General features: G+C 46.1%; 1 protein-coding gene across 1 annotated transcript in view; it reads right to left on the bottom strand.

Moving 5' to 3' along the window:
- Window positions 1–23,774, bottom strand: part of LOC119433670 (metalloprotease TIKI1) — a 128,114-nt gene that overhangs the window by 7,114 nt on the left and 97,226 nt on the right. Inside the window, exons 5-6 of the mRNA XM_037700922.2 lie at window positions 7,682–7,815; window positions 3,866–4,059 (exon numbers count right to left, since the gene is read on the bottom strand). Coding sequence (XP_037556850.1) covers window positions 3,866–4,059; window positions 7,682–7,815 — 328 coding nt within the window. The remainder of the gene's footprint in view (window positions 1–3,865; window positions 4,060–7,681; window positions 7,816–23,774) is intronic.

Here is a 23,774-nt window from a genome sequence, read left to right as displayed (position 1 = left end):
AAACGCGATTTCAGTAAATGGAACAAGCCCTGACACCAGAAAGCTTTTAATAGAAAACGCGAGGCATGTCATACGTACAATGCCAAATTGCTCGCGCCAACGTTCACAGGAATGGAGTCGCATGCGAATCAACCTCGAAATCCCAAACATATGTCGAGGGAGCTGATGCACACAGGTATACAACGGTTTCTCCTGTAGTTAGAATTGATCTAACAATCTTGCACGCTTTCTGATCCTGGAGCTTTATCATCATCGCTGCCGCCATCAAAGAGTGGTTTGCTTCCACGTTACTTGGAATGAGCAGACATGTAGGCAGGGATTACCGTTTAAACTGTTACTGTGCTGTCGCAGCTGTGTTCATCGAGGGACTTTTTCCGTTATAAATCACTCCACAAGGAAAAAAGAAAAATGGCAGTTTTATAAACAAGGCCATCCGCACGTGTGCTAGAACGATGACAGTGTTTTACATCGAAACGAATCCTACCAGGTTGAAGGCTAGTCATCTTAGTCAGAGTACGGGCCTTTCCAACTGTTTCTATACCGCAGAAGAAAACATCCACTTAGAAAGTGCTCGCAATCTTTTTGAAGAGGAAAGAGATACCGTGTGCACAGGACATCGCAAATACATTGTACGGCTGCTTAGGCTTAACACGCGAGCAGGCAGACTTGCTGGCCAGTCGCCCGGAAGAAAGGAAAAAAAAAAGGTGGATTAAGTAAACGCGATGATCTTCAAACGAGTAAACCGTAGAAAAATATGTGCCTCATTTTGTGCAGAAGACATTTTCTCAGCGCAGAATCGACAATTAAGGTTAATGAGAGGCTGTCTGATAATGATCGGACGAAGAACTTAAAAACGACTCTTTAAAAGCGTAGGAAGAGAACAGTACACATGTCATGCGCCCGAAAACACCGATAAAAAACTTTACTGAAGCGTTATTTTTCAATTCACGCGTGAAGTTTAACCCAGAAGACTGTGAAAAATCTTAGTTTATGTTGCGCTGAGAAATAGAATCTGTTATTTTAAAACACAAGATAATCGTAATCTAAACAAAAATACATAACGTTCAACAGATCAACGTTGATAAAATAACTAGTGCTCAAAACGCATTATACCTGGAACCTATACGAATGCCGGACCTTTAATGAAATAACACCGTTCCAGAGAACAAACTCAGCAGTTAAACAGAATATGTCCCTACGGGGACGCGGTATACCTATCCATTAAAGTAGGCTAATTATTTGACACAGTAACTCTGTGTTTAACTCCTAATAACAAGGAAAAACAAACTGAGCGCGGAGGCTCTGGTTCACCCGAAGTTCTTTAACATGCACTACATAGTAAGCAATGCGACCAACCTATTGCTAAATGTACGAGAGACAGGGCCTTTCCATCCAAGAACTTCTGCGTATAAAACAGTTAGATAAAAGTTTTAAAAGCACACAAGCTCTTTTTTTTTTTTGCCCGTGCATTCCATCGCCGTCAGAATGCATTCGCCCGCTAAGTCGTGCTTCGAAGCAGAAATGCCGTAACCACAGAGAAGAATGGGATGGGCTAACTATTTACCTTGGGTCGTTTTACCATTTCGTCTGCCCACAGCACAGCCAACCTCCACACTTCGTAGCGTTGCGTGATGAGGGTTGTTTCCAGCCTAGTGTCTGTTTTTTTTTTTTTTTTTCCTTACTCCTGCCCCAATGATTGGTACAGACGGTCCGCAAATGATCCTTCCCGGCGTCCCGTAGCGAACATACCCTTCTTTCTGATTCAGGAAACGGACGCGCGGAAGGGAGTTTTTCCCATCGTGCTACACGGCGCCCGCCGCGAAAGTGCGTTATCTTTTTTCACTTGCGCGCCCCTTGCTGGCGAAACTTTTCCCCAGCGAACAATAGCCGCGAAGGCTCAGAGCGCGCGTTTGCTTAAGCCTGCTGTATGCGTCTCGCTTGCGGACCTTTTCATGCCAGGATGCGTTCTCCGTTGGTTACAACAACGGAAAGAAAATCTCTTTTTCTTCTTCTTCCATGATTACGCACTTCTTTTTTGTTCAGCCTGGCGTTCCCGTGTCCTTGTCATCAACTTTTATTTCTACGCGTCTCCTCGTTCGATCGTTTTATTACTATTTTCTTGACTGTTGCACTTGCGAAGAGCGCCGATGCTTTCACGGGAACATGGAAAAGCAAACGTGGAAGACTCTTCTGCTGCGTCCGGGCGGTTATACTTTTCTCTCTCTCTCTCTCCCTCCCTCCCGGTCGGCGCGCGCAGATGTGGTTCGGCTAAGTGACGAAGAAAAGATGTGGCGCGTGCGTGCCATACGCAAAAAAAATGTATATAATAATAATAACAAATGAAGCTTTGGGGGGGGGGGGGGGTAGGAGAGAGCAAGCGAATAAGTGTGGACGTCGAGTCGAAGAAATCCACGCAGCACTACAGTGGCTGCGACCAGCGCTGGTGCTGCCCTTTCTTTATTCTTTTCATTTTTAAAAATTTATTTCTCGCGCCACGCCGTCGCCTTTCGCTCCAGTTAACGTTGGAAACAAAGGATTCGCTTCCATTCGGGGCGCAGTTGTGCGCGTGCGTTTGGTTTTCGACTTGTTCCTGTTTCCTTCCCTCGCGGAGACGGAGGCTGAAGAGGACGCTGTAGCGACCGACGGACTGAGCTCAACTATAGTCTCAGGTTCCTGAGTGGTGAAACAGCGGCGGTGAACCGCCTAGGAGAAGGTCGCAGGTACGGTTACAGAATGCGGCACTGCGATTGAGCTGGAACGAAAACCGCCCGTGCTCAAGAAGTTTCGGGGCACGTTGAAGAACTGAAGGCGGCCAAATTTAAATCGAACCCCAAGAATACGCCATGATGGCGCGTCCCTCGTAAATTTCTTGTGCAGCAGTTACCTGTAGAAGATAAGTGCATCGCTTTTTAAACTGATCTGTCTGTTCACGACACAGTGCGTGATTAACTATTGCGAGTGTACACGCTTTTGCCTTTTAGGCGACACTCTCCTTCATCAGCCGCACATTGAAAGTTCTACTGTTCAGTCGCAAGACTGAGCTAAAATCTACAGGGTCCAATCACGGAACCGTCACGGCCAACCGCGTTACCCAAGAAAATCCTCCATGTCCCCATTTCAAGGATGCATACAGTACGCACGGGAACATATCCTTCGCGGACGATCGCGGTGATACATTGCGGCGTCACATTTCTTGGCCGCTCGCCGCCCGCGACGCCGGATTACTGAACGGCTACGTGGAATCGCAGCCAGGCCGCAGTGCAGCTGCTCTTAGGCTTAAGGGGTGTCCGCAACACTCTTTAGGATTCATCTTAGGCAGCTACACACATACCAACACTTCAACAGGTGATCCAGGGACCGTAGCATGTTGATTTAAAGCCTTTCCTGCAATGATCCCTAATAGCATTGACACTGAATAAAATAAAATAAAGTAGAAAATAGACACTTTAGCTGCTTCGTCAAAGCAATGAATGGAACATACGCCTCTTTCGTTGACGTTGACTCAAGTCGGCCACATCGGCTCACCGAATGACAAGATCAGAATTAGAGAAAAATAAATTCATTGCAAAATACAGCCCCTGGATTGCATTAAGGTTTCTATGTTTAATCACAACGCGAGAAAGACGTCGACAGTTAGAAATTACACAAAACATCTGTCTGCGTATTCATCAATCTGCGCTCGAAAAGCATACGGACCAATACTACAGGATCCGACTTCCATCTTTTTTTCTTTGCTTGCATTTGCATATCTGCACTGGACCGCCAACATGGTTATGGTGGCTAGATTAACCACCATAACGCCGCCCTTGCTCGCTTTCCGCTTGCCCGTCACCGGACGCTGCAGCGCTCTGCCGAATGGACCGACCTGCGCCGAAGGCGAAGAAGAAGCTCTGTCCCGGATTGCCCCTGAGCAGCCGCAGGACGCGGTCGCCCATGCGGTGGTTGCGCTTGTAGATGAGCTCGTGCCGGAAGTAGCGGTCGATGTCCCTGGCCAGCCGAAGCTCGCGCGCCGACAGCCGCAGGGACGTGTTCGCCAGCGGAGGCACCTGCGCCGTGTCCCTGCACCAACCAACAGGACATGCACTGAGTGACGCCAACACATCCCACGAAATCGCCGCTAACAACTCCGCTGCGGTGGTGCCAACAACCGCGGTCGTTCGGTCGTATACTCACGCATTCAGCCGCTCCTTAAATGCGTCATTGCTCATTTCGCACCATGTGCTTTTGGAGACGTTCCAAACACAGCACCAGCGGCAGTTTCAGGAAACGATACGAACACCTTGACGTCGAAACTCCCTAGCACAGTGCATGATACAGCAGTGTGTGATACAGCGCGTGACGCGATAGATGGTGCGTCTGCGACGAAATGAAGGAAAACTAACTTAGTGTGCGTTTTAATAATCAATGCACCTTACTGCTGTCACTATCAATTATCATAATTAGACTACGATTACAATCGTCATCATCTCCACCAACACCATCACTACAGCGATCATCATAACTTTACTGCATCATAATGACAACCGCAAGATGAAAGCAAGGTAAGTTGTCAGGTGAATTGCGAAACAGGGGCAACACAAGAAAGCCAAGTGTTCCGCCGTGTCTCGGCGGTGGCGGTGACGATGAAATGATCAGTGAGGTAGTGATATTTTGACAATAGCCTTCAAGCGACGCGGAAATAGATGGACAAGACCCGTATCCGCGTCGCGGAAGCATTTCTGTGGTCCCTACACCAGTATTAGACAAACTGTTCTAGAAGTGTGTGCTCGTAAAAGAATCACTTGTGTTTTTTTTCTTTTTTTGTTAATGATAATACTTTTAGCATGGACTCACTCTGTGGCGGGATACTCCCTCATATTTGCTCATATTTTCATTGGCGAGCTCTTGCCGTGGACATTGGCGACACGATTTTGACGGAGATGGTAAATAAGGTCCGTGTGTTGATGACATAATTAGCGGCACTTCACCATACTTACATCTACTTCCACTTACGAAAGCAGCATTTTTGATTTATTCATTCTTTTTATTTTTCACACTCTTTTCATACCATACAATTCCTACCACAATAAGTATTGCATTTTAGTTCCCATGTTCTTCCCTGTGAAGCTTACTTCCTTGCACGCTAGGAACAGTGTTAGAAAGCCGCCTTATTGTGCCACGTGTACAGTGGGAAAGCTTCTCACGCTTCAGTGAGGAAGGCTCTTGGAACGGAAGTGGCTTAGTGTTCATTAGCGCAAAGATTCAGCCACGCGGAGAGGAAGAAAGCGGAAGAAAATCTTTACTGGATGGGTACAGAACTTCATTACTTAAAGGCAGAATTTTTCCGTTCCTTTATTTATTTTGTAAAGACAAAGAATCGCCCACCGAATGGTAGAGAAGAAACACCAGGAAGTGCAGGAGAACGATTAAATGCAGGGACTGCCGAGTAAAAGGGGCACAGGATAGATAGATAGCAAAGACGACGGAAACCACTGATTGTATTTCACAGAATCAGCACGACATTATTTGCATGGCGAAGCGTGAACAGGAAGAATGCTTTCCTGAACTGTTGTAAAAATACCGAATGCTGCCACTGCGAAAGGCAAAAGGCACCATAGTACATCTGAAAGAGAGAGAGAGGGGGGGGGGGGGGGCGGCGTGCTTTCACGTGCGTACGTTCAGTGTCTGGAGTTTTCGGAAGCGGCTACTGTATTTCAGAATCGTGTCGTGGCTACTCCTCGCTCTATCTGATACACAAGTTTGATAGACTTTCTTTTTTTTTTTGCGGAAAGGGGGGGGGGGGGGTGGTATTATGTAGGTGTCCACCTAGCGGACATGTCTATTAAGTCTCTGCTGAAGTGCTGATATGCTGGGCTGAGGGTGCCAGCGAGAAGGAAACAGGCGTCCCAAGCTAGCCTCCTTCTCGCTGGCCCAGCTCCAGCCAATCAGCGGTGACCGAAATGGATGGACAGTTCACTAGGTGGACATCTACAGAATACTCCTCTTGGTCACTTCCATGTGGTTTTATGAAAGAGGCATCAGAGGCAGTATTCGCCGGCCTACATTCCCTGGTTAAACCCGCATACAGCTTCACCACCGCATTCAGCTGTGCAAGTCAAAGGCGTAAGATGTCATGGTTATAAGTGGCTAGCATCAAAGGTGCCAACACATTAAGCAGTGCGTGACTAGAAGCGGTAATGGAGACAAGTTCCTATTTCACGCTTGATTCATATTTCGACACTATCCCCGAAACGAGGTAGAGACTTTACAAAGGACGGACGAGGAGGTGTGACTGAGGGAGACATCATATAAGACTTCAGTTTCAAGTATACGTATGTAGGCGTATGACCAGCTGTCAAATACGGGGCTGGCATTGCGTTCGAACGCTAATCCACCTCCTATTTATGTTCCTTTTTTTTTCGATTTCATCAACTGTGGAGACAGGTACATGTAGCAGTCCACAGATATTACCTATACGACGGCCAACTTGACCATCTCCAAGGATTAGACGAAGCTGATGCCTCAAAAAAAAAACAAAATGTCCAAAGGATTCGAGGAATGTTGCGTTAAATCGTGTGCAGTGTAAATGTACCTTTAGTATTGCGAATTAATTGATGCACGGGTCATTTCGAAAGGCGCAGAGTTAAATTATCGTCGGCAAACTGCGAAATGGATATACCTCAGTCTGACAGCTTGAATATGGAGGATATAATTGTTTAATAATGAGCATGGTGCACTGTTATGCGGCTTCGAAATCGACAGTAGTAATGATAACAAATGCGTGTAAACTTGTATTAATTTCTCGGGTTTTCGTGCTCGCTTACACTGAATGGTCGTCCGCCCAGACCGTTCTCTACATTCACGTGTTACGTATTGGCGCCAACTCGAAAATTTTCACCTGACGACATAGTTACAGAAATTCTCGTGCACTAGCTTCTATGCAATCGGCAAAGTGAAGTGTTGCGCTGCCTCTTCTTATTCAGTGTGCGCTACGGACAAGATATAAGCAGCGGCTTCTCACCGGAAGTGTTCCTATGAGCGCCCGTGTACGTACTAATATAACGATAGCCTTCGTTTCGAACACTGCTCTCGGATCGAGACTAGTAAAGCCGTGCTTGTATATTTCTTGGAAAGTTTTTTTAGGAACTAGGAGTTATAGTTTAGAAGTTATTGAGTTATTTAGTTATTGGTTTCTGTTGTTTTTTCTGGTACTATTGCCCGTTTTGCGAGAGCCACCGTATTTCATAAGGAGTATTGCTGCATGGCTGAGCGCGCTGCCAAGTTCTGACGAAAGACTGGTACAAGAAGACAGACAGACAGACAGACAGGGTGATGCGCGAGCTGACAACGCTCAGCCATGAAGTTACACTAACTATCCCTTGTCGCAGCTTTACTAGGAGTATTGCTGTCACTGTTAGTCACGCGTTTGCTGTTGTGTAAAGATCGCTTTCTTTGTGTTTTACGATGAACTGCCGTTCTCCTATTTTACACCGGTGCTTGTTACGAATAGTCCTTGATGCCACCCTTGCATTGGCCCTGACTTGGGCCGGCTGTATTGTGTAAATAAATGAAAGAAACGTTTACAGAAGGCGGTTTGGTATTACAAGTTTGCTATACGGCAGAGCTACCGCTCGTGGCGCACTTTCTACTACGCCTGACAAGCGAACTGCTGTAGAGGAGGACCAGCTGAGCGTTTTCGTACCTGGAGAAGACGACGGCGTCCAGGTCTCCGCAGTTGTAGTGTCGAATGAGGTCGTCGGCACCGTAGCCTGAGCGTTGCGCGCCACGCCGGATGCGCTCGTGTTGCCGCAGCGTCTGGTCCAGCGCGAACAGAACCTGCACCAAAGACTCGTCATCAACTGCTTGCCTCGCCAGCGCCTCGCTTGCAAGTATACGCTTGCGTGAAGCGGTCACACGGAGACTACCGATCGGCACGCACGGAAAGCCCGTACAAGGAACATACTCTTGCGGGAAACAGAGGCAAACGCAAGAGAGAAAAAAGAAAATAGAAATTCTTCTCCAACATGGGCAGCATAATTCACTGGTGACAACGATGATTCCTTAACGCTTTTATTATTAACATTTTTGTTATTTGTTTGCGAGTGTGTTTCCATACAAGACACAGTTACCTCACATATTTTTTCAAGATCAGTGCGATTGTTTATTCGTCAAAAAAAAAAAAAAAAACGCGCGGCTCCTTATACGGCTCTGAATATGCCACTCCCCCCTCCCTCCCTGGGACCCTCCTTCCCCTTTCTCCGCTTCCTAGTCCACATACTAGGCCACATAATAGGTCTTCAAGCCATCCCATAATAAAAACAGTTTTGTCATCATCGTTAAGGTCTTCATTAAATGTATGCATCGAGTGCACTCAAAAGATAGAGCAGTACTTGGTGACCGGTGAAGTATACAGCGATATGCAGTGAAGTCGACGCAGTTGCTGTCGGCACCGTTGCCGTCGGTATTGATGCACTTGAAGAGGATCATGTCATTATAAGGCCAGTTCCGCGTCGTTGCTTGAGTATGCTGAGAAAGTAGACGCACTCTATGCATATAAAGTAAATTAACTACAATATGTGCTTCTCATTATGCGGGTATTAGCAATAAAATCGCCGGGGATGAGGAGTGGTACGTTTTATCTTGACAAAAGTTCAAAATAACGTGTAAAAATTGTTTCATATCTCCCTGTGACGTGTTCAATCGAGAAGTGGACAAATGTGTTCACCGCCCCGTTGCTAGTTTTATTGCGACAGCAATTATATGGGCACTCCAGGCGCATTTCTGCCGTCGCCGTTAAGTTCTGTAGAAAGTCCAATGGCGATAACATCGTCACCGCCCGCCATATGCTGTATTTGTGAGTGAAAGCATGCGAGGGCGAGCCGACGATGGCTGCTCAACCTCGCGCGCGCGCGAGAGGAAAGCGGTGAGGAAGCGCGCAGTCTTCCGTCGCGCGCAAGGCACCGAAAGGAAAGGAAAGGAGAGGGGGGAGGGGATGGGCTTCTATGCTGCTCCGTATGGCGCGGCCGCGCGGGCCCTCTTGAAAACGATCTGCGATGAGTAGAGTCTAGCTGTGCCGAGGGCTCATAGCTTCGTGTGCGCTGTGTTTTCACCGCTTAGTTCGCGTTAAAGCGAGCGGCAGCACGAAGGTCAATTCGTTCGCTGTTGCTGCCGCGCTTTCTCGCTCCAGCGTCTTGACAGCGAGTTTCCGCAGTCATCGAGTGAGATGTGTTCATGTTTGCTTGTGCGAGAGTGACACCATGCTTGTTAATTTACTTAGTAAGCGAATATTTACGAGTTTCTACGGCCGATAAAACTACTATCCTTACTTCGTATAGCTGTCTACTAATTTGCTAGTCGCAATAGATGCTTCCCCTTTCGGGCGAAACTGCGACTCTTTACTAACACGCGTCTGGGCGAAGCCACAGACGGCCGGACACATTACAGTGGTCTCCGAAACAGTTTTCGAGTCTGATGTTGAAAGACGGAATTCACGCTAGCGAAGCTTTCGTGTGCAGGACATGTTGAAACTTGCCGGCTGATGCTCGTTTCGTATCTTGCTGTTGCTTCGCCGATTGCACTTTTGGGTTTTCCATTCGTGGTCTCCCCGTTTCAGCTTCACGTTCTGTCATCTCTTGATTTCGGCGTTTGTGCCTGTGTTGGTGGTGGCATTACTTGCTCAATCGGCATCTGCCCGAACGTATAACGGCTTTTGATGGTGATGTCTTTAACTAAACGGCTTTTGCTTCATCCCGTTTTGTATCCTGTACTACCTTCTGTTTCTGTGTTCCTGTATTGCTATTACTTGGTGTTAGACTTGAAAGTTGAACGCATGCTATGGATCTTGTGAAGCGATTTTCTGGTGCCCGAGATACAAGCGCGCATTCAAGGTGCCGCTATGTGAGGATTTAGCGCTTGACGCCAGGATATTGCGTCATATTTTTTCGCGTCCAAATTTGATTGATTGATTGACCACAACGAATCGGCTCATCGAATGGATGTCATCCGCGTCAGGTGCGCCGTCGACGCCTGGTCGCACTAGCCGGTTTATTATGCCAGTGTGTTTTCAAAGATTCTCCTGAGTTCTCGCTTTTGATTCTACACTTTTCAATTTGCCTGTTTGTGTTTAATAATGTACTATGCAATAATATTATTCCTTTTCATAAGTATTGAAATGCAGTTACAGTTGCGTTACCTTGCTTATAAAGTTAGCCAAGTCTCATGTAATTTTCTGGATAATCAACGCTGTGTTTTATCAAATATTAACTGAAAGCTCTTGCTGGGCTAGTTGGTGCGACCTCACTAATAAAACAGCGCGTTAAGATAGGATCAAATAATTAATGTCTTTCTTATTCCTCGTCCTCGTATTAACGCTCTGTTTTAATAATGAGATCAAATAATGAATGCATGAAAATAAACAAGTTACCGAAGGGCCGCCTGTTTCAACGTCATCGAAGAATGATAAAGTGGAACTAGTAACAAACGGTAAAATATAAACAAAGATACGAAATAGAAGAAGGCCAAGGTAATAAAGCTTTACTAACAGTGTTTGTTGCTACGTACGCGTAGGTTGGCTTTTGTTTCCTTTGTTTTCTTGGCACTATGATTTCCGCCAAGCGTGGTGGTGCCTTTAGTCGTAGCGCCTGAGACTTCTCGGAGTCTCAAGGGAATAAGAACCGACCAAACAGGTGCTTTCACCACGAAAACATCCGAACACAGCGCTAGAATTGGTTCCGTAGTGCGAACTCGCGTCAACATTAGTCCCGCAGTTCGTACACCACGTTACCATTATCTCTTTCGTAAGTACCCTGGCAGCCGCGCTTCGCAGGCGCACAAACATGCGCAGGAACTGGAAACATGGGTTGAAAGCCACCGCCTCGCTCGCTTTCCAGCCTCTGGAACACCCTAATGGCTCTTGAGATTAATGAAGATTAAGTTAAACGACCGTCGCTCGACACTGCAGAACCTAGCGAGGTCACAGGGTCTTATGATAGCGTCGGCGATCAAATCGATACTCCCTCGAGGCTGGCTTGCGTGATCTGCCTGCACGATAGGGATTTCATTTGCGACTCTATCGAACAAGAAGAGAATTGACAACGTGAATTACCGCCAATCACAATCGCATAAGAGCGCCGTTTGCACGATTCTATACACCGATACCGATGATCTTATTCAGCAATGCACAATCAGCGTTTCCGCCAAAATTTTTACGTCTATATATTCTCTAGAAAGCAACTTTAAATGCGCTGAATTTGTTGAACTACACCTAAGAGCTGTCAAATAGGCTTAAATAAACCTTTAGCGTAGCTGCGGTCAGATGGGCTTAAATTATACTATAGTAAGAAGTGTATAGTTCAGATCTTAGACATTGCGCGCAGCTTTAAGACTAGTGGACGACAGAGCGTCCACAGAATAAAAATAATGGGGCCTCGACCGTCGTCCGCGCTGCGGGCCACGAGAGCACTGCCGCACTTCTTGAAGACGGCTGAGCTCTGCAACTGCCTTTCATTGCGCGGTGAACGCTGTTATGTGCGCGCGCATCACTTGTTCTTTGTTTCTTTTCTGCCCTCTTCCCGCTCCCCCAGTGCAGGATAGCAAACCAGGAGCGACCTGGTTAATCTCCCTGCCTTTCCCTTTCTTTCTTTTTTCTCTCTAAGAAGTCCAGGTAACTTATAGCGAATTCTATTCGACTTGTCAAGGAGGTCTTTTGTATTACCAGGAGACATGATGTCGCAATGGCTCGCGCCGCCCTCCGAGTTGCCGCTGAAAGCGTTCCTGTGAGTGTCTGCTACTACAAAAGGGAGATGCAAGGTGGCCGAGAGTAAACGCCACTCAGCGGCTGATGACGCATTCAGTAGGTTAAATGAACGCGCGCAACGTCACATAGTTGTTGCGCGTTTACGTTTATCTTCATGTTCAATGAAATGTAGGAGGTTATCAACGATTCTGGGTTTATTACGCTGCCATATTCGAGTTTTCATCAGCAAAAATCGGTTTATAAGCAAATGATCTTGCATGTCTTTTCAGGTACATGACACTGCAGAATGACTTGCGTAATGCGATAATATTTCTCGAAGGATACTTGTCTTCTGCAGCTGGTGGTCGCGAGCGGAACGCAACCGCTGAAGCCACAGCTTCGCCGACAAATTTGTAACGCATATAAAGCGCGCCGTGCGCGGCATATAAACCAAAAGCTAGCAATCACAAAAAGCCCAAGCGCAAACAGAATTGCCCTTCTTTGTTATTTCTTATGGGACAGCGCACAGCGGAAACGATAAATTTTGCCCGTTCTTAGGCTCGGATCTCCGATTTTCGCAGTTTTATTGCGACAATTTCACTGCTGGTTCCGAAACCCGCCTCGGATGAGACTTGAAAGGCCCATCCATAGGCGCGCACGAAGGAGCAATGGTGAACGCGCAATGCTTATTCAGTGAGCGAGAATAATGAGCGGATAGATTTGTCCGGGAGTCACAACCGTACGAAGTGACAGACAATGCTGAAGCAAGAGCAACCCGACCTTTACAGCAGTATATGTAAGTGCCTGTGAAATAATGACAGCATCCGGAGCGAAATTTACACAGTAAGTTCTGTTCGCTTTAAACGTGCTAATAGGCGCCGTTTGCAGCATTTCGGTAGATTGTTTGCTTTAGGAGCTACAATCATGCATAATTGACGTTTGAGAACTTCTCTTTTCGCCGTTTCTGACTTAATTCTTCCAAGAAAGAAGTTGCCGCCTAAACCAAAATAGTGATTTAAAAAATCCGAGGACACCTAAGCACTTCTTATGAGTTGTGAATGCGAAAGCAATAATGTCCAAATGATATTTTTTGCAACCAAACAAGATGTGTACAATTGTGTGGATCAGGAAGGTTCTGGTCTTGTGGTGCACCGCGATGGAGTCTGAAGCATCTACATCATCGGTGCCCGCAACCTCGGCAGTGGGGAAACGTGGCCGTCCACGCCAGTACACCGCAGACGAGGTAAGGGAGCGGCCACCAAGTCCGGCAGCAGCTGTTAGAGAGAGATACGGATCGCGCGTCGGCTTCCGAGAGCCCTATTCCCTCACGCAACAACAGGCGCGCCAATGGGAATTTAGGTGTCGTTTCGCTACTAGAGACGCCGGCTTTTTCGGTCAATGGGCCATTTGATGCTTTCGCTTCAATAATTTTAACAAGTCAGCTAAATCGGCTTAGTAGCAGCCTAATCAGAGTGCTTCTAATTCGTCCGTGTTACGTGAGGTCAAAGTTTTTTTCGAGATTAATTTTGCTTTAAGCGTGCTTATCCACTGCCAGCGGATTGCGGACGGGGCCTGTACACGGCTTCGATCCTGAGGACATTGCCGTTTGCACATTGAGCAAGTATACACGGGACTGGACGGCACGCAGAGCTATCACACACTTGCATGCGGTGGCAGAAATCGATGGATAGCAGAAGTGACGGTGAACGAACTTCGGTTGCGGTGCAGATAAACACTCACGAGGTAACTTTTCCTTCGAAGTATTCGCGGTAGCCCAGTGGCCTTGCGTATAGTGCTGCTGAGGTCGGGGTTTCTATCCCCGCGGTGGCCTCATTTCAGTGGGGAGGTGAAATACAAAAAAAAAAAAAAAAAAATGGTTCGTGTACTTAAATTTATGTGTACGTTAAGGAACACCAGGTGGTCAAAATTAATCCGGAGTCTGCCATAGTTGCGTGCCTCATAACCAGTAACCCCCCTCCCCCCCCCCCAAAAAAAAAATGGAAAAGAAGAAAGAACGTAATACCCCAATTTAATTTCAAAATTATGCGTAGGTGAAGCTTCTATAATATTTTTTTTTTGCTTCTGATCTTACACTATCTTAAATCGAAATTTTATGGTACAGTCTTCACAGTATAGGACCTAAATAACGTGTATTTAGGTGGCGCTAAACAATAGTCCGTATGTAAGCTAGTGCGCGCGAACACAAACCATGCACGCACATGCACGCAAAGAATCAAAGACGGCCAGTTGGCTGTGTGCGCAGGTTTTGGCGAGCAGTTGTTGGCTGCCTCAACTTTTGACAAGCGCCCGAAGCAGGCAGCGACGCGGATATTTCGAAGCGCCAGCTACGCACGTGAATAGTTGGCGTGATTTGGCTTTTCATTTTTATTTTTAAGAAGGAAGCCATGGATGGCTCATGGATCGAAAAATCCTGCGACCGTCCGGCGTTATGGCACCAAAGTTCAAGTGACGTCTCAGGTGATGTCTCAGACACATTAAAGAAACTTATCATGAGTAGCATCAAGTTCGAAATGACTATATATATGGAAGCTACGAACATAGCCACATTTGGTGACCCATGCGCCAGTAAGTCATCAATTTCTTTATCAATAAAAGAGCTCGATTACCTGTGTTCGCGTTGAACGGACACCCTTCTAAATAATCCGTGTGGCCACAAAAGTGTCTGCGTGTGGTTTTCCAAGTTTTATTCATATTTGCCGAGCAATGTAGTACACGTGTCTTATGACGTTTTGGTGAAATAAAGTTGGCCTGTGAGAACTGGAAATAAATCTGTTGTTGAAAGTTAACGCTGTGCGCTTGTCTAATGCGCATTTCCGTATCCCTCTCATTCTGCCTGCACTGCAAGGAAGTGGAAGAACAAAAAAGAAAGAGAAAGCCACAACCGTTCTAACGTGCCATTAACCACGCAGAACCAGTGGCGGTGTCTAGGAGACCAAAAAAGAGAACAAGTAAAGAGAAAAACAAGTAAAGAGAAAACAAGTAATAGGAAGTAACGACGCATTCGAATGAGAATGTCAAAGTAATTTCATGATTGTCTCGTGAGCGCGCAGGCTTTCGCTTTCATTCTCTTCAGCGTATGCTAAAGTGACTGTCAACTTTTTTTCTGTCAGTGCAGACCAATAACCTGTAGCGGGCTCCGAGGACGGCTGCACTGGAATAGGAAATGAAAAGGCTCCGAGTAACGGCCGTGTCTCTCTCGCGCACGTGCAAACGGACGATCCTCGTAATCAATGAACGCAGGCGCCTGCGGGACGCGCGTCTTGAAAAGCGTAGAAAAGGAAGCTCTTGCTCCCCTCTTCTCTGAAGCGTATCGATTATTCTCCTAAATTATTTCTCGGGTGAATGTAACAGGCTGTGAAGAAAGCTCGCCCACACGGCCCCACCGACCGGAAAGAGACGGAGTGGCTTCAGATGGGGACAGATAAGTGTGCCATCGTCTCGCCGAACCTTTGTTTCACAGCTAAGCTGTATAGTGGTAGAGTTCCATGTATTGTCGTGTTTGTGCGTCAACAATAATAAACAAAAAAGGTGAGCGTGTACCGATTCCAGGAGACAGTGCAATACCGGGCCGGCCCGTGGCGGAGGTGAAGCAGGCTTCAAGCACTCCGTCTCTAATAATAATAATAATAATAATAATAATAATAATAATAATAATAATAATAATAATAATAATAATAATAATAATAATAATAATAATAATAATAATAATAATAATTGTGACTGTGGGGATGTCTGTGCCGTACAAATGAAAGACGGGATTGTGATATCTACTGTGCATATATACCTTCAGGCACACCCAAGTGTGATATCGATAAGTTCATGACCACGCACATTAGCCGTGACGACAGTACCTTCCAGCTCTGATCATCGTTCGAGAGACTTCAATGTGGAGATTTCAAAACCAGACAAGAAATGGTTCACTCAGTTCATGCTAGAAGAGTTTGAAGTACCACACGCTTTGAAGTACCACACCAATCCAAGTAAAACACGGGGAAGGTGGGAGATGGAAATTCAAGAGGATAAGCAAAACGAGAACAAAGGGAAAGCAGGAACTAACGTTTCGACAAGTGGACTTGTCGACAAGGCCTTGAAAAAGACAAGTCCACCAGTCGAAACGTTGGCTCCTGCTTTCACCTTGTTTTCGTTTCAATCACACCAATCCGAGTCACTCAACTACTCAACGTGTATCGTCGTGTATAGATTTAACTTTGGCCAAGAATCTGTCTAAGGTTGTAACCGAACCAATCAGTGCATATCACAGTAATCACAAAGCTATCGTCACTAATGTCACTCCCAAATGATGAAAATAAATACATGTACCCTTGTACCCTGTGTTATGCGCTACAGCTTCGCTGGTCATCCACCTTCAGAGTGGAATGGCTGCTCAATTTTTTAGAGACAGTCTTTCATAGGGAGTTACCACCACTTTTCCGTATCGAGTATGTTTCTAGCCTCTGTAGGTCCCATAGTCAAATACTCAATTACATAGACATCAACAGTGACAAGCGAAAAATGCAATTACAAAATACATGACAATGAGATGAAAATACGAAAAAACACGAATATAGATACACATCAATATATAAAGTGTAACTGTATTATGATGCAAAACCTGTTACACGAACAGAGAAAAAAAGTTAAACACACATATGTAGTACACTAGAACACTATAGGTACAAGAAAACGAACTAAACAGTACATTTTGACATATGTAACGCGTAACAAAAAAAATTAAATCTGTGAGCTTTCTGTAGTTTAATGACAGATTGTAGTGTATTTCATAATGAAATGGCGGCAACATGAACAGTCTGTTTGCCGTAATCATATACCAACTTTAGGTAAGATGAAGTTATTTAGCGCGAACCGTGTTAGGTTGGTGTTCATTAGAGATGATTTGGGAATTAACGGCAACGAGATTTGATTTTTTTAATAATTTAACAGATTTAAAAGTGGCTAGGTCATAACTGATAAGGGCCGCTATATCCAGAATGTTATTTGCTTGTAGCAATTGTTTAGCATTGGCGGTATGCGGACATGACATAATGATTGCGTTCGCCTGATTCTGGACGGATTGTAGCAGTTTTAGATGAGTAGTGTACGTGTTATCTTATGAGATTGCGAAGTGATTAATGTGAGAGTGGTTAATGCGAAGTACAGTGAACAAAGTACAGGTCGTGAAAAGAAATGTTGTGCCCTGATGAGAATGCGTATCCCATATGATAACGCCTTTTTGATAAGAGGGATATCAGTCTTTATTTCGCACTCAATCTTTATTTCGCATTCGTTCATTTACAAAAAATGAACGCTGGGACAAGAACTAAAAGCTGCTTGTCTGCAGCTTGACAATGTTCTTGCCCCTATTCATGACAACGAGGCCATAATAAAGTTCGTACACTTTAGTGCATGTGTGCCGTGTACAATCAATGACAGAGTATGAGTGAGAATGCGTAAGGTGAAATGTACAATCAGTGTTACAAAGCAGTGTGTTTATATATAGTCAGTACAAATGGCATGTACACGTATACAGTATATAATAGATATACGTCATTAATTTAATTTGCTGAAGGTTAGAAATTTATCATATGTGACGCTGGAATTTTAGGTTACAGTCAACAGTGCGTTCTGCGCACTGACCATCTAACTTCCTCTTCTGCTCGCGTTTTAACGTTTACGCAGTCAGTTAGAGGCATCACGGTGGCGGGAGTTGCTAAAATTTGCAATATCTTCTACATAAATAAATAAATAAAAATAAATTCACACACCTGTCGATCCAACTAGTTTCGACGATTTCATAAACCAGGGCCATGTCACTGTTTTCGGCTCTTGCATACGCAGTGTGCTCAGGCGGTACGCGCAATGAATCGCCCTAGTAATGCCAAGGTCGACGTAAAGCCGGTTCTTTCGGCACCGCTGTGAGATATTGGTAGGCAGTGTGCATGGTTCGCTTCACACCTTGCCCCCCGGGCAGAGTTTAGTCTCAAAACAACGTTGCATGCCGCAGCACGCCGTCGTGCGGAGCTCTCTGCCATTTCCACGAATAGCTGTCTGCCCTGTCTCGTTGCAACGATCGAACTGATGCGAATTCGGAGGAATCGCCGAGCCGCTTAATAAACATTCCGAGTTTCCGCGGGTATTGCGCGGTCGTATATCTGCGAGAACGGACCGTTATTATTGGAAGCGCTCACGGACCAAGGAAATGTTTATGGAGGGGCCATCGCTTTCGGATTCCGCGTTTCTGAAGGTGTGGCTCGTCGGGGGTAAAAACGGCGCTATCTATCGAGCTGGGATATCGGTAAAGGGATTGTACGTTTGCCATAAACTCTTCAGAATGCTTCCTTCTTCGGGCAGCTCTTTTGAATGGGTAAAGAATGGGTAAGACAGAGTAATGTGTTTACACAATAAGTTATGCGATGCGCATTGGAAGCGCGGAGAAGGGTTCCGCGAAAATGAATAACAATACATACGTTTCACTGCTGCTTATCTAAACAGAGAAGGGCAAATGGCATGGGATGGAGGATTGAAGTAAGCACTTCTTTCCGCCGGACTAAGCAAAATTAATTTGAAGAACTTCACATTAGGTTTACACTGTAAATGGAAATCTGCCTGTATGCCATTCGGATCGATTAACTAGAGCAGTACAGAAATACACTGGCTTTCCTCAAATGATGGTGAACTTGGGCCCGATTACTGCCGCGCATACTTTCGGTCGCCTTGGATACCACACGAGTCCTGCGTGACTAAGCGGTTTTTCTCAGTGAAAGCGTCCTTACTCTATCGGATAAAGACTCAATCGATCTGCCTCTTGACGCATTAGTTCTTGTACAACGAGCCAGGCGACATGGAACACTTTCTTTGCTCGTGTCCATGCTAATGTGATAAAAGGAAACTTTTTTGTTCAATACTGCGAGCCACATTGGGTCCAAGCAGGAGATCTCTTCGTGAGATCGCACGGGGGAAAGGCCTTTCGCATCCGTTCTCTCAGCACCTCGCCCATTTGCTGGAAAGCATTCATCGTACAGGATTAATGTGCACATTAATACTGCATGCGCACATTGAGGCGGGGAAAGCGTCGTCAGCAATGGTATTTGTTCTCTAAAGATGTTTACACACTCTGGTATTATAGTAACCAACATGGCGCACAGTTCCTTCATTCAATCCTTGATCTGCGGTCGCTACTTTCCTGTCAGGAACGTTGTCACGCATGATTCGCGCATGCACTCCGTTTCTAACCTGAAAGTAAGGGGCCTGCAGCGTTAGCACTCTAAGAAACATGTTTATGCTTTTTTTGTCTAGTCACCAATCAATAATCGTCAACACTATAGCGTGCATGCCCTTCTTTCATTAATGCTGCTCGCCCGGTACTCCTACACTCTAAAAACAGTTGCACCCTTTGGGGTGCATTTTTGCCACACAACAATAATCGTCATCTGTCTTGCTTGCGTTTCCTATCTTGAAAACTCTGCACTTGCTACTTTCCTGTCGAGAACGCTGTGTCACGCTGATAACGCTCTTGTCGTTCGTGACTGAGAAGTACCGGGCGCACAGCGTTAAAGAAAGGAAAGCCACGCAAGTCAGATGACGATTATTGTTCTGTTGCAAAAATACGCCCCAAAGGATGCAACTGTTTTTAGAATGTAGGGGTACTATTCTGGACGTGGTCATATTCCGCTACGTTGCGGAATTTGGCAATGACGACATTACCAAATTTGGCAATATGGCACCCCAGATCACGAACGGCCTGCGCGTATCACCGTGACATAGCGTTTCTGACAGGAACGGCACAGCGTGTTAAAGAAAGCGCGCGCGAGATTACGGTTATCGCTTGGGGTCAAGCCACGAAATGCGCAAATATTACTTGTATCGCTGTTCTGCGACTGCGCAAATCCGCGCGAGGGTTACGATGACGAGCAACTGAGCGCCTGGCACTGCTTCGGCCTCGAAGGCGTCGGCTTCATTGCTGAAGAGCTGCTGAATCAGGTGGAGCGGCCAACGACGGAATAGGGCCGTGGCTGGCGCGCTTCCACAAATTGCCGTGGATGTGCAGTTCTTCGCCACCGGAAACATTTTGCTCAGGGCGGGTGACACGTCCTAACTGCATCGACGTTTGTGCGTCGCCCTTGCGAATCATTCATTCAAACCGGTGAGTGTGTTGCCTTACGAATTTAGAAAACGTGTGCGGCTATATACGGGATTTGAGCATCGGGCAACGTGCCTGGCGCCGCATACTGGCGCCTGGTTGCATGGGCTATTGAAGTTTTCATGCACTAAGCAAATGTGACCTATAGCTATCGCTATATTTTTGGTAGGGTGATGAAGTTAGAAAATTTGCAGGCGCACGTTGGAATCAGCTAGCGCAAGACAAGGGTAATTGGAGATCACAGATCAGTGCCTTGGTCTTGCAGTGGACGAAGGCACTGATGATGATGATATTCTTGTAAGGTCACGGTGTCTTGTATACACGCTCCAATCCTCGTAAACGAAAATGAAGCTTAGTATTAACTTGCCCGCCTGTAGCGGCACAGTGTAAAAGTGCACAATGACGTTCAAGTGAATACCAGTCTTAAGCATGTTCTTGAACGAACTTGGTTATTCGTTCGGTTGTGTGACTAGAATATCTCGTGCTCTGAAGCGGTAAAGTGGGGAACATTTCTTTCAGGATATGCGAGCGCATGCCAAACTGCATTCTTGCACCCTTTGAGGAAGCAAGCGTTTGTTGAGGCATGTTATTGCGCATGCGCATCCTTTCACGCTCGTGTGCCTGCAACTGCGCAATACCAGGCGCTTGCTTCGTCAGAAGGCGTGCCGCAAAATTTTGTCTCCGCCCGTACATTGCAATGGAGCTACTTGCCGCTGTGATTTTCCTCCTCTACATTTTACAACAGATATTACACTAATTTATATTGGTGTACATACGTTATACGTTAAATACGTTGCGTTAAATAACCCGCAGAATGTGACACGTCTCTTCATTGTGTTTCGAAGGGACACTGGTTCGTTGAGCGTTTGTTGACGTCATTCACTGACATAGAAGAGGTGCTGAGACGGGGAAACTTGTGGCCTAGATCGCCATGCTAAACTCGCTTAAACCAACATCACCAATAAAGTTCCACGTATGGCTATCTGACACGTCCCGTCGCTCCCAGACGGCATGGAAGCTTAAGCGATAAAATAAAGCGAGGAAAAAAAAAACAACGCAGGACGAATCTCTTTCAGCTATTTTATTCGGAGAAACGGATATGAATTGCGCACTGAAAGCTGTGCAGATTATTTGAAACTTGCGCTAGGTTATACGTCTGGTAACGCCAGTATGCAGAAGTAGTTGTGACGAAAGCATGTAAAAAATAGGTAACGAAACAGACGGTTATCCTAGAATAATCGATAATAAAGCCATGTTACTTAAAAACAGTAAAGGCACAGTAAAACGGATTGTAAAACAGATTAAAGCTAACACATTCATTCATTCATTCATTCATTATGGGGTTTTACGTGCCAAAACCACGATCTGATTATGAGGCACGCCGTAGTGGGGGACTCCGGAAATTTGGACCACCTGGGGTTCTTTAACGTGCACCTAAATCTAAGTACACGCGTGTTATCGCATTTTTCCCCCATCGAAATGCAGCCACCGTGACCGGGATTTGATCCCGCGACCTCGTGCTCAGCAGCCCAACACCATAGCCACTGAGCAACCACGGCGGGTAAGGCTAACACATCCACAAAACATAGATGCTGTATATGGCATGAGAAAGTCGTGTAGGATGAGGCGGCCTGCAGTGGCGACACGACAGACACGCGCTAAATGTCCGCAATATATAAAAGATTGTGAACTTTTGAACACACCGCCGCTCATGAAATACACATCGGAGGCGATCGATGATGACCATCATCCCGTTACTTTAATACCGCTGCAGGACAAATGCATTCTCTCAGATATCTCCAATTACCAATGTCCTACGTCAGGCGAGCCCGTCCTTCCTAATTTAGCTAACCGCATTATCTAATCATTCACCGCCGCTCAATTCTTGGCACCCGTTATTTGTATAAACAACAGAGTTTGTTTTACGCCATTGCAGGGCCTACCCAATACCACTTCTTCCTCTCAACGTTAACGTGAAGTCGCGTACCGACAACCTGGGGCCGTATTCTGAAACGTTCCACTTCGGCGATAGTTCGCCTCGGCGCGACAATTTCGCCTTCAGGCACGCGCTGATTGGCTGTTTTAGCAAAATTGGATCAGTTGATTGGGTGGTTGAGCCCGACGTCACTAAATTTTGCTGAACCAGTAAATCAGCGCGCCTGAAGGCGAAATTGTCGCCTAGACGAACTATCGCCGAAGTGGAACGTTTCAAAATACGGCCCCAGGCCTCTGATCTTCAATCCACGCTTTCCTTTTCTGTCAGACGCTGCGTTTCACCCTTTCCGTTCCATCGTCCGTTGCGCGGTGACGCACCGATGCATGCGCACACCACGCTGCGCTAGAGGTCATATAACGATTCGTTTAATTTACATTATTTTCGGTTTTCGTTGTTGCCCGGACCGTCATCGCCAGGATCAGCCATTCGGCGCAATGGCTGATAAAGACAATGAAAAATCAAGTGGGCCCGTAACGTTCCACTTTATCTTTCCGCTCTTATAACTCCGAGAGGCCCATCCCCGCGATAACGGCGGCGCCGTGGCGTGCGAGCAATGTCCGGGCCAATAAAGGACGAACAAAATGGAAAATGGGAAGCTAAAAAAAAAAAAATCGGTGGATTCCGCGTTTATAGGATCGATTGAAAACATCCCGCGTTTATGTGGGAATCTGTGTTAAGCGAAACTGTCTTTGATGTTTGCGTCGATGTTAACGCAAAAATTATGGAAACGTATACACTGACAGAAACGTTTCCGGCGCTTGCAGTAAAAAAAAAAAGAAAAAAAAAGAGAGAGAGAGAGGAAAAAAAAAAGCACGGTCTTCGAGATTGGCTTCCGTTACACCGAGACAGCCGTCGCTGGGTCAGAGGCCGTGGGCTCAATTTCAGGTCGCAACGGCCGCATTTCGATGGGGCCCGAAATGCAAGAACACTCGCGTACTTAGATTTAGATGCTCGTTATAGGACCCGACATAGTTAAAATTAATCCGGAGTCCCACCACTACGACGTGTCGCCTAATCATATCGTGAATTTAGGGGCTTTAGCAAGTAAAGCCTATGGGATATTTTCTTTCTTTTGTTTCTTTATTATTTAGACACCAGCTATGGAGCGTAATTTTACGCACTTCTCTGTAGCCGACTGCTTAAAATTTATGTTGCCTACTTCCTCACTTCTCTGTTGCTGACGTCTTCAGTTTCCTTTTGTCTACTACCTCACGTCTTTCCCGTTGCTTTGCGTGTATTTAGGAACACACCAATTAGCACATACCCACACTGCGGTATTGTCCAATGGGCACATAGACAGTGGCATATACCCGGTTGAACATCCCCAGTGACCCAAGTTGTTTGTGGCAACCAAAGTTAGGGGACGCAGACCACCGAGGGTATACAACAAAAAACGCAAAAAGGTATACAAAAGAACTCAAATTGTAACGCTTTGGGTACGCAAAGAGGCGTGGGTGCTACATTTCTGAAGCTCCTTGTTATCTACCCGCAAGACAGCACCTGCTAAGTGTAAGAGGCAAAGAAAGCTCCACTTGAAGATGCGGCCTGATTCGTTAAAAGACACAAATTCTGCGTTTGAGCATTTTGTGTTCGCTTTGCGCTGCCCGATTACCGCGCCGTTGCGGAGATGCACGTGCTACAGTTGACCACTAATGCGGAAACCGCACGGTTCGCACACCCAAAATGCGCGTGGTTATCACGCGCAGTAAAAATGAACGCTCTGAGGCCAGTCGACGCCGCACCGAAAGCATGTCGGAAATTCCCTACAGGCTTTTGCCGCTTGAAAGCAACGAGGCTTAATAACCCTGCGTAACAATAACAATAGCGATCCTTTGCCTGGCTAACTTCAGTTTTAAGTCAATTTAGAATCTTATATTTCTCTTCTTCTAGACTGCTTCAGAGAGAGG

Source organism: Dermacentor silvarum, chromosome 11 (assembly GCF_013339745.2).
Source record: "Dermacentor silvarum isolate Dsil-2018 chromosome 11, BIME_Dsil_1.4, whole genome shotgun sequence".
Lineage (NCBI taxonomy): Eukaryota > Metazoa > Arthropoda > Arachnida > Ixodida > Ixodidae > Dermacentor > Dermacentor silvarum.
The sequence above is the reverse complement of the archived record's forward strand: the minus strand, read 5'-3'. Positions and strand labels throughout refer to the sequence as shown.